This window comes from Diceros bicornis, chromosome 4 (assembly GCF_020826845.1).
Source record: "Diceros bicornis minor isolate mBicDic1 chromosome 4, mDicBic1.mat.cur, whole genome shotgun sequence".
In the NCBI taxonomy this organism is placed as follows: domain Eukaryota; kingdom Metazoa; phylum Chordata; class Mammalia; order Perissodactyla; family Rhinocerotidae; genus Diceros; species Diceros bicornis.
The window spans coordinates 53,343,276-53,355,584 of NC_080743.1; the positions used below are offsets into that span (position 1 = coordinate 53,343,276).

Sequence of the window (12,309 nt, forward strand, 5' to 3'; positions counted from 1 at the left end):
CCCCAGCCCACCAAAGAGGTATAACAGCAATTTACCTTCAGGCAACAGAGCAGTCACTAAAAACCAACAAATAATCTAAGAGAACCCTAAAGTCTCAGAAAATAAATGAAAACTTACCAGATTTATTCTGATTTGGACACAGAGGTTTCCAAGGAATGCCACTCACACAATCAGAAACAGGGGATCTCATCACACCCACTATCACATGACTTTCCAAATTTTCCCATTTTTCTTCCCCTTCCCTCACCACTTTTCTTCTGTTTCTCTCCCTCTCTCTCTCTCTCTCAGCAAAGAGAATTATAAGTTATAAAACAAATCCCTTTCTATTCAGTTGATGCTGAGAGAAAATAATTTTGATAACAGAAAACCTGATTTATTCATGAGCTTGTACAGTACCTGGAATCATCTGTCACTTCTTCAATAAAGCCAGAATCACACCTGGGACAAATATATTCCTATAAAAGAAAGGAAGAAATAAATAAAAGTCTTCATTAGAAAACTAAGTATGTACTTTCAGAATAATATGCAGTACACAAGCTAATGTTGTATGTACTTGCTGACTCCCAGGATAGTTTTTTCTATTATACTCTGGCAAATAAAGAATTCCATAAGATGTTTGCAGAATGGCTTCATAAGTGGTTCCCACTGAGAGCTAAAAGAGAGAATGCAAAGACTTTTTCTATTTGTTTTTTAATTTGAGTTGATTTTCTTTTTAACTGGAATGAATTCATTATCTAATTTTCTCTTCAAATCTAATGAAAAAACTCCACAAGATATATCAGAGCAATAAAAGATTATAATATTGGTTGGTATAGAAACTGCTTTCTTTTTACTATGTACAGATAGGAGACATAAACTGAATCACAGTATAAACCAATTTGTAGACTAGGAATTTACAATGAAGTTTTATAATACTTCTAATCTATGTTTTGATTACCAATGGTTCCAAATAAAATTTAATATTCTCAGGTATTCTACAAAAACGCTGATTCAAATAACTAGAACAATTCCATTAAATCAGCTTTTATTTCCTTCAGTACCATGAATCTTTCTTTTAAATAAATAATATCAAACTTTGGGGCTGATGAGAAAGAACACACTTTAGAGACTGCCTTATCATAGTTTTAAAAAATATATTTTAACTACTATTAAAACAGATCTAGGAAAGATATTTTCAACTATTTTCTTGCTCCCTATATTTTCTAAACCTCAACTTTGTCTTATCAGAAAGTGATGTATGCTGTATTTGGCTACCCAAACAAAGACAGTCAGAATGGTAATTCAAACATTCAAAGGCTTTCTTAAAAGATATAAAGAAAAAAAAGACCAATCCCTCTGTCAAGGAGATTAGTTTGGTAAGGAGACAGCCAATTCAAGAAACAGTAAAATTTAATAAAGTAATTGCTATAATCAATGTACCTTGGGAATATAAACAAATGCCAAAGTTTGTCTGAGGGAATCAGAGAATGCTTTGTCTGAAACAGGGACCCAAAATATTAGTCTGCTTGCTCAATGAAAAAGGAAATTATGGGTTAAGGATTATAACAATAGAATACAGCATGCATGGAGGTTAGAGGGGAGTGGCACGATGAGTGTCGATAAGCGGTCTGGGACCAGACTGTAGAAAATTTCAGATCAGAAGCTCTCAACCTTTATTCTCTACTACACACATAAAAGAGAAACACTCATAATGGGCATAACGTGAAAGAAAATAATCTGGAGACCATATAAATCCCTGAGCTCATGCCTCTACTCCTTCATCCCCCACCCTCCCAGGTAGCAGTAATTCCACCCCTTTCTCTCCCACTAAGCAAGTTTATCTGAATGCAAGTGAGATTGACTTTAGAAGGCTAACCTTAAATCTATTCTAATGTCTAAAGTTAAAAAGAAAAAAAGAGGGGCCGGCCCCGTGGCTTAGTGGTTAAGTGCAAGCGCTCCGCTGCTGGCAGCCCAGGTTCGGATCCCGGGCGCGCACCAACGACCGCTTCTCCGGCCGTGCTGAGGCCGCGTCCCACATACAGCAACTAGAAGTATGTGCAACTATGATATACAACTATCTACTGGGGCTTTGGGGGAAAAATAAATAAATAAATAAAATTATTAAAAAAAAAAAGAATCAATTACAAAATGCTACAATTTGTTGCAATCAAAGCGCTGGGCCCCCTTCTTTCTTCCCTCTCCCTCTCTCACTCATTCCCACTGCTTTAAATATCCCCAATATGCAACAACTCCCAAACGTGTATCTCCAACCCAGACCACTCTTCTGAACTCCAGATTCATTGATCCGCATGTGTATTCTCTCTCATGCTCTCTCTCTCTTACTTACATACACACACTCCCCCCCTCAAGAGGTGGCATACCAGTTTATTCATATGGGAAACCTGAGAGTCATTCCTGACACCTCCCTCACCGCTATCTTCCACATCCAACAATCAGTTCCTGGTACTCCCACCTTGAACACATTTCTCAAATCTACTCCTTGCCTCACTGCCACACTACCTTAACCTAAGCCAGCACCGGCTCAACACGCTGAATACCTTCCCTCTTTAGTGTTGTCCTGCTTCTCTTCTAGCCTTTTCCTACCTGTTCTACATATTGAAGTCAGAATGATCTTTTTAAAACACAAAACAGATCATGTCATTTCCCAGCTTAAAACCTTTCAACTATTTCCCAAAACATTTAGAATAAAATTAAACGTGACCTACAAGGCCCTGATTCAGCTGGTCTCTGTTCAACTTGCCAACTTCATTTCAGCTTACCCTCTCCCTCTCTCAGCACATTCCAGCCCCAAGGGCCTTCTTTCAATTCTTCTAACTCATTAAGCTTATCCCTGCCTCTAAGCTTTCATACATACTGCTCCTATAACTGAAACACTATTCCCCTAACTTTTTGCATGGCAAGGGACTTCAATCCTTTAGGTCTCCATTTTAATGTCACGTCAGAAAGTCCTTCTTTCATCACCCAATCTAAAGTGGTTTACTCTTATTTTCTTCTACAGCACCTGTTCATTCCTTTATAGCCCTTATCACAATTTCTAATTATATATTTGTTTAATGCTTTTTAAATGTCTGTCAACATTCAGTAAGTTCTAAGTTTCATAATGGCAGGGTCCAGATCAGTTTTGTTTACCGCTGTCTGTCTAGGACAGACAGAAGTTCAATAAATATTTACTGAATAAATGAACATGAAATTACTTATCACACACCTCACAACTAGGAGTCAAAGTACCAAAATCTGATATAATCAGAGAATGGGTAGAGTGGAAGTAAAGAGCTAAAAGAGCTGGAAACTTAGGAAGTTGTGGCCTGATCATGGGATAACGGAGCCTGAGATTTCAGAGGCAGAACTGTTGTGGATGATCACAAGCTCCAAGATAGAGCTATGGGAGTAGGTAGCTGAAGAGGAGTAGGGATGAAGGTCTTTAGGCTTAAAGTGTCATCTACATTGATACTGAACTTCCAAAATGATGTTTAGAGTTGTGGTGGAGAGAAAATAATTTCAAAAGGCAGAAATCACAATTGTGAAGAAAAAAAAAATGGAAGCAAGAATCATACTGATTTAGAGTAGAGAAATGAACAAGTCTTCTCTTCACGATCCTAAGGCATGGTTCTAGGAACCGGGCTGTCAGCCACAATAGGTGCTTCACAGAACAGGACACTTCAGAGGTATAAACCAAACCATAGAAGTACTATGGGGTTCTTCCTGTCACTAGGTACTCCTTCCATTTACAAGCACAATCAAACCTTTATAAATAATTCTATTTTGATTACAGGGAAGAGAACCAAAATTCTTTCCAAATGCTCTGTGAATTATTCTGGATAAAAGTAGCTAATTATAAAACAAACAAACCTCTCAGCCATGGACTATCCCTCCTGCAATCAACATTACAAGAAATACAGAGAACTTTTTTAGAATTCACAAGCTCTTCATTCTCTAATTATCAAAGAATGCACACTTGTCTCTTACATACTTCTGTAGTCTGATCTCAGAACAAAGGTCTGATCTCAGAAAACTCTCACTTCCATTCTCCTAAAGGCCTAAAAACCCCAAAATAACACTCTGAAGATGTTATAGTTCCAGATCCTAAGTTTTTTTCTCAAAGGCCTGATAGCACTCCACTTACTACCGCCATTTCTTCCTCTGGATTCACATTAGCCACTATTTTTTCCCTGATTTCCAGCTACACCAAGGGTGCCACCCCCTCACTCTAAAGACTCAAAAATTTTATCAATTGCTTCAAACTAACCTGGAGACAGAATGTTGAGTAAGGGTAGAGATAAATGACATAAGATTGGCTATGAGTTGATAATTATTGAAGCTGGGTATTTGTGGGTTTCTTATACTGTTCTCTCTACTTTTGATATGTTTGAAATTTTCTATGATAAAGTTTTTTGTTTTAAGTTACAACAGACTGAAAAACATAGTCTAGTTAGGAAAATGTTAACCAAACCATGTACTGAATAAACTGTGACCCAAAGTAAAATGAGACTAGAAATAATCTATCATGTTAGAGAATTAAGGGAGAAAGGTACTTATACTGTATTTATGAACCACCTATAATGTGGTTGACACAGTGCTATTCCTCTTAACCATTCTGTGAGGTGAATATTGTTATTTCTATTTTACAGATAAGTGAAGTAAGTTGTCTGTAGCAGATTTCATTTTCCAAAGATGGCTCCCACAAAATCTCTCAACCTACCTGCTCTTCTGCAATGTGACCTTCTACTCTACCCACTTTGAATCTAAGGGGCCCTGTGACTTCTTTAACTGATAGAATACTGGGCCAGTTCCAGATAAAGTCCTTAACTATTTGACAGCTTCCACAGCCTGATTTTTATAGCCCTAAGTAGCCACATAAATCCAGGCTACTCTGCGGGACAGAGAGGCCACATGGAGGAGCACTGAGACATCAGACAAGGATTGGATTGTAAGAGGGAAAAACCATCTTGGAGGTCCAGCCCAGTAGAGCCTTCAGATGGTTCCATCTCCAGGCACTACCTGACCACAAGTGCATGTAAGATCCCAAGTAAGAACTAACTAGCTGAACTCAGGGAATCTACAGAAACATGACAGATAATAAATTATTGTTTTAAGCCACTAAATTCTGGGTAATTTATTAGGCAGTAATAGAAAACCAGAACATCGCCCAAGGGATGGAAAACTTGGTCTGTCTTGAACTCAAAACTTCCTATCTTTTCATTACACACACGTTGATTGAAAGTAACTATGCTTTTAGAGAAAGGAATAGGAACTATAATTTGCTGAGGATTGAATGGAAAATTCTATGGCAAAGCCAAATGAGGCCTTGGGAAATTCAGCAGCCATTCGGCCCCCTCCCTTCCTTACAGGGGAGCATCACCCTGATGAAACCACAATCCTGCTTCAAACTTACAAGCTCAGAAATCTAATTTAGCAGACCAAGAGAAGATCTGTCTCTTAGAGGAAAATTCATATAAAACCAAATTCAGAGGCCATACGTAGAAAACCCAAAATGCGAACTTACTTAATTTCAATAAAAAAAGTTATCAAGTGGCCCATTTACGTTTACTATTCAGCACAGTCTTTCTTAATAAGCAAATCTACCTGAAAAGTATCACAGCACAGAGGAAAAAGTTTTGGAATCAGAGACTGAATTCCAATCTCAAGTCTCTACTTACTAGATATGAGGTCTTGGGGAAGTCACATTACCTTTCTGAGACTCAATTTCGCCAGCTGTAAAATGGAGATGCTTACTTCTCTGCTGTATTATTGTAAAGATTAAGTTGTTTGCAAAATACCTAACTTAGTGACTGGCACATTAGATAGCAGACATTTAATAAATATAGACATTTAATAAATATAGCTATTATAGTAATTCTAGATTATAATCACTTGCTTATTAAATAAGCAGAGAATCAGAGGAATAAGACAAGTGGATATATAGCTTGTGTCATTATGCTAGGATAGCCTAATATATCCATCCCCACTATGAGCAAAAACCAGATCCTCAAAATCAAGGACCTGGGCTTCTTCTCCCCCGTGGGCAGTACCAGGAAGAGCGCAGCTTATACTTGCCTCTGACTCTTTCTCTTCTCTTCTTTCACTGCTGACCCACAATTCCCACACCTTCTTCTAACAGACACATTCTTTCTCCAGATAGAATATAATACAATTACTTGGCTATATTTTCTTAATTACAATCAAATTTAGTCATGCCCTACACTGAGATTACAACCAGACTGGATTTTAAGCGTTTACCTCTTGGGTCACTCTAAAGATGGCTAACTTTACATTTTAATTTTTCCTCATTTTTTTTTCAGAGGTAATCTTAACTTCAATTTGGGAGAACATCCATGAATCAAGCTGAATTTGTAAAAGGGTCAAACAGGAACCAAACACAGTCTCTGCCTCTACACTCCTCCCACACTCAGGCCTTGGCCTTAGTATCATCCTGATATATTCAGATACAGAGTTTTGAATTTTAAGCAGAAGGGGTTTGTGTTGGGGCGGGGGGGGGGGGGGCGCTGGCAAACCAAGGATAATGAATTAAGCGCCCATTATTTGTCTGGCACTATGGAAATCTCTCCTCTGCTTAAATAGTAACACATTGAATCTTCACACCAATCCCCCTCCCCCAAATACTGCCAATGTATATAGTCCCCATAGTCACAAAGTCTTACAGAAAAAATTTCATTAGGTCATTTCTATCATCCCATCTGTAAAAGAGAAGTATGACAAATCTAAGTTACCCAGAATCACTGAAAATAGGAACACAGTTGTTTCCACCAAACTAAGCTGCTTTTCCCCTAGGGACTAAAAGTTTATTGTATACAACTCTAGTGAAGATAGTCAGTAGCAGGTATACTTGAATGAACTGCATCAGATGTTTCACTGCCTGTTTCATCTAAAAATACCCACAAGGAGAAATATTTTTCACCGCTAATATTCTGAATCAGGAACAACCCCCTAAGTATAGCTTAGCCCTGATGCTTACCCACTTAGAACAACACAAGAGGACACACAGCACTTAGAATATAGGAGAGAAAGAAAAAGAGTGGTTTTAATGCATTATTTTCTTTTCTTTCTTATATTTCAAGGGATCAATTATCACAAAATGTGAGATCTTGGCAGGACAATGAGCTACAAGCCAGGCCCTATTTATATTAAGTCTCATAGTGTCAAATTTACAAACCCTTGAACTTTATGAAAATTTGTATCCAATATTTCATTCAGTGTATAAAATATAATATAAAGACTTACTATTTATTTCCTAATTCCACAGCGTTGCTTTTCTACATGTTTACTATCAACATCTAAGAGTTTTTTTTTTTAATTTTATCTAAAACAGAAGACAATTTTCTGCCTCGTCTGACAGAGTCAAAATCTAAGATCACAATATTAAGTTAGTCACATCCTCTTGCTCATCTTCTGAGTATCACATAGCAGAACTATTCAGAAACTCCTAACTAGAAGGATTAGGAACACAAACTGAAACACACCACAGCTCCTCGGCCAGAACTAATCACACCCTGAATTTCACAATTCACATCTCTAGGTCAACGACCATGCTTTTAGAGACTTTTTCCATAATCTCCTATGATTATCCCTTTTCAAGCCAGGTTACACTTCCTCCATTTTCAAAAGCATCAAGTGAACCCCAAAACAAAAACAACAGAACTTCTGAGTTCTGTTCCCAGTTCCACCATTACTTCATGGTCTTTGTGAAGACCTGTTTCTCCATCTGTAAAACTGGAGCACAAATGCTTTCCTCATTTACTTGTCTCTCCAAAGTCTCCTTCAGGAAAACAAAAAAGTTGTCTCACTCATTCATGTGGCCAACTACTCACTTAAAAGGAAGAGAAAAGTTTCCAGTTTAAGCATTTCAGTTCTCTGAACTCAAGAACTCTGAAGCGATTGTTCCTCTGGCTATTAATCAGAAGGAAAACCAGTTTACAAAAAAAGGAAACATTAGGCCACAGTTACAGTATTATACAAAGATACCTATACAATTTAAATACTATTTGAAGAGCTGTGATTCATTTACAGACCAATAAAACTGCCTTGATTTATGGTCTCACTCCCTAAGAATAGTAACAGTCACAACTTGCATCATTTTGTGCCTTCATTCCAGGCCATGCAACATTGACATTATTAGGGACTCCAAACAGGAGTGTATACATATATATATTTTGTGTGTGTGTGTGTGTGTGTGTGTACGAGGAAGATCAGCTCTGTGCTAACATCTGCCAATCCTCCTCTTTTTTTGCTGAGGAAGACTGGCCCTGGGCTAACATCCGTGCCCATGTTCCTCCACTTTATATGGGCCGCTGCCACAGCATGGCTTGACCAGCGGTGCATCAGTGCGCGCCCAGGGTCCGAACCGGCGAACCCCAGGCCGCCACAGCGGAGCGCCCGCACTTAATCACTTGCGCCACTGGGCCGGCCCCCAGGGGTGTATAATTAACCCACTTTCTTTAGTTCATTGTGTAACAAGGCAGAAAATCAGGTCACGGGACAAAGCATTACTTGATATAAGCTTGATAAGATGGACAAGAAGCCAAATTTTCTAAGAAAAAAACAGACTAAGCTACAAGAATTATCAGAGAAAAAGTTAACCTCATACAGCACAATATAGCCAGAAAAGATTTAGTTATAGTGTTCTTTGCTTGCTCACACTAAAGGCAGCAAGAAGGGGAACTAACCCAGTAGCACAGATATAAAATGGTAAATGATCTAAAAAGTTTGCTTTAGCTCTGATACGTACCACCACAGTTTGAAGAAAAAATTTATCCTCTTACATTCAGCTTAAGCTCATAGAATCTTCTTACATAAACTGACAACATTCATTCACTCAGCAAATATATTCTAAGCTCTAAATTCCAAGCACTGTGCAGAAAGAAAAGCATGCTTGGTGGGGAAAGAAAAATAATCTGAAATTAAGTCACTGAAGTCATGCACAAAGTGTATGTTCTAACAAAAATCACACTTAGGGAAGGAAAGGCACATAAACTCTGAATATCCTAACCTTAAGTACTTAGTCTCAAAATAAGAACTGAGCAATGCTTCAGAACAGCCTAAGTGGTTAAGAGCAATGAATCTGAAATTAAACAAAATTGGACTGAAAACACAGAATAACAAACGAGCTGCATGATGCTGGGGCAAGTCCCTTCATCAATGAAACATTGCCTGGACCATAATAAGTTTTCAACAAATTGTAGATTCTAATAAATTCCTCCAAGCATTTTTTTTTTGTGTGAGGAAGATCAGCCCTGAGCTAACATCTGCCAATCCTCTTTTTGCTGAGGAAGACTGGCCCTGGGCTAACATCCATGCCCATCTTCCTCCACTTTATATGGGACGCCGCCACAGCATGGCTTGACAAGCGGTGCGTCGGTGCTCTCCCAGGATCCAAACCCTGGCGAACCCCCGGTCGCGGCAGCGGAGTGCGCGCACTTAACTGCTTGCGCCACTGGGCCAGCCTGCTCCGAGCATTTTTAATGTGGAGCATTTCTCAAACCATGTTCCACAAGATATCAATCAGTAGTCTGTCACGCAAAAAAAAAAAAAACAGATCTGGAAAAGGCTGGATTAAATAATATTATTAAGCATGTTGCTTTACTGAATGATTTTTCAGAACCATTAACATGCTATTATGTGTCATAACAGGAGAAGTGGAGGGATGGAGACACGAAGAAGATTTAGTATGCAGCATTTTACCATGATTCTGAACTCCTAGTAAATCTCCTGGCATACAGTTTGAGAAACTGATTTACACTACTGATTTCCAGACTTTTAGATTCCACAAAACGGTTAGATTTTAACATTAAAAAATTAGGAACCCACAAACGATTGTCAGCTTTTTTTATTTTGCCATGTAAAAACATTTTTTTAAGTCACTACCTACTATCATCATTATTTCATTTTAAAAGTACCAGTTTAAAACCAAAAAGACAGGAATAAAGAACAGACCTTTGGATTAAATTAAGTAACAGATTTTTAAATAAAATAATTTAGCGCCGTCCTCCTTTCTACCATGGGCACATGGAGCAATCCCAGAACCTCTGATGTAGACTCTTCATCAAAATACAAATAATATTTAGAATTCTAGTACAGACTTTCCATCAATGAAATAGGACAATTTTACAAGTATGATCTAACTCACTTCAGGGACATTTAGGTCCGGAAAGATCACATACAAACTAGTTGATAAAAGTAGCCACTGACCATTACAAAGTAAGAAAATAATGAATTAACTGAATAGGACTTTAAGAATAAAAGAAACAAAGAGCGATAGTTATAAAACAGTCCTGAAAAGGAAATTATCCCAGGCTAAATTTACCTGTCATTGAATCCCAAGTCTTCAAAAAAATGAGCTTTTAATTTATTCAATCAACATCACCAGCATTAAGACTGTATTGCTTTTTTGATTTAACAAAGGAAAATCTTGGGGCCGGCCCAGCGGCACAAGCGGTTAAGTGCCTGCGCTCTGCTGCAGTGGCCCAGGGTTCGCCAGTTCGGATGCCCGGCGCGCACCGACACACCGCTTGTCAAGCCATGCTGTGGCGGCGTACCATATAAAGTGGAGAAGATAGGCAGGGATGTTAGCCCAGGGCCAGTCTTCCTCAGCAAAAAAAGAGGAGGATTGGCAGATGTTAGCTCAGGGCTGATCTTCCTCACAAACAAAAAAACAAAGGAAAATCTTGGCATTGCTTTGCATCATGACGTCCTCTATCCTAACATATTAAAGATTGTTCATTATCGTAAAAGGAGAGAATACAGTTTTGTCATTCACTAAGGAAATTCATTTCAGAAGTAAAATTTAAATCCCAGTGAAACTAATTCACTGGATATCACACATCTTCTATGTGGAAAAACCACAAAACAAAATTCCCTTACACAAAATCCAAAAATACCCAAAAGCTCAAATCACTAAACCATGGATAGGAATAAACACAACTGCCTCATTTTACAGATGAGGAAAACTATGGCCCTTGAAAGATTCAATAATTTGTTTAAAGGTTAAAAGAAAACTTTTTTTCCCCACAGTGCTATAGTACTATTTATATATAATAAAATAAATAAAATCTATAGAAAGGGCTGATAACAGTTGTAAAAAGAGGGCTAATGGTTAGTTCTACAGCTTGCAGCCAGTTTATTTATTCTGAAAGTGCTTTCCTACCATTTTTAAACATAGCTCAGACCTAAAATGGGCAAAAAGGCATTAGCTCTAATCTTGAGATAGCTACATTATTTTACAATGTTTAAACAGAAAGTCAAAAGGAGGAGAAAATATTTAAATCCTCATTCCACTACTCATTTTTCCCAACATTTTATCAATCTCTTTACTTCTTCCTAAACACAGCCCAAGTACTAGAACAGCCACCTGAAATATAGTAGGCACCAATAGTTATTGAATGAATGTAAATAGACTACTGTTATTACTGCATGATCTAGTGCTTATTATTTTAATGGTATTATAAAACACAAACCAATTTCAAAGTGCTAAACTTCACAGAGTGTACGTGTGTCCTCAAAGAAAATATCCAGACTCAATTATACTCAGGAATAGAAACAGACATACTTCTGGAATCTTTTTATAGCACTAGTGTTGCAGGATGAGACAGACCTATGCTACACTGCTAACCTTATTAAAAACCATGCAAACTCTGAATCTGCTCATGAAATACTGATTGTATGTTACAACAGAATGCTACTATAATATTAAAACAAGTCTCCCTCATTGAATCAGCACCTACGTTTGGCACAGAATAATAAACCAATAATTTTAGTGATTAGTAAAATAAGGTTGAAAAATTTAGCAAATTAAACACTTTTATGATTCTTACTTGTTAATATTACATTCAACCACTTTTTAATCTAAAACACGCGAATTAAGACTAGCAGTGAAAGCTAATTTGCTGAATTTGCCTTTTACATGTTATTAAATAATAAATGTATCATCACAAATAGTTTTCACACTACATCAGCAATCGAAACAGTAACGTTTTTGAATCGACAAGCCTAAGGTACAAAATTTCCATTCCTCAATTTAACTTGTCTTAACCAGAAACACTAATGCCTCTAAACATTCAGCAGTGACCATATCACAAGATCAGAACCTATCGACTGGCACTATAAATTAAAATCAGGGAACCAACAGCTTAATAAGTTCGAGAATAAAGTAACTCTAACTACCACTTAAATTACAGAAGATTCACTAGAAGCAGCTAAGTTCCATTCAACAAATTCAGTTACAAATGATTACCGAAATAACTTTGCTTAAAAAGCCAATCAGCTGTTCATATGGAGGGCAGGTAACTACAGGAAGCT

The 12,309-nt window shown here is 37.6% G+C and overlaps 1 protein-coding gene across 2 annotated transcripts in view; it reads right to left on the minus strand.

Moving 5' to 3' along the window:
* The window catches only part of RNF115 (ring finger protein 115), a 68,117-nt gene that overhangs the window by 47,407 nt on the left and 8,401 nt on the right, over positions 1-12,309 (minus strand). Inside the window, exon 2 of one of the 2 annotated variants that reach the window (XM_058538979.1) lies at positions 397-455. In XM_058538979.1, coding sequence (XP_058394962.1) covers positions 397-455 — 59 coding nt within the window. Of the gene's footprint in view, positions 1-396; positions 456-12,309 lie in introns of those variants that run through there. The other variant, XM_058538980.1, reaches the window with a different exon arrangement.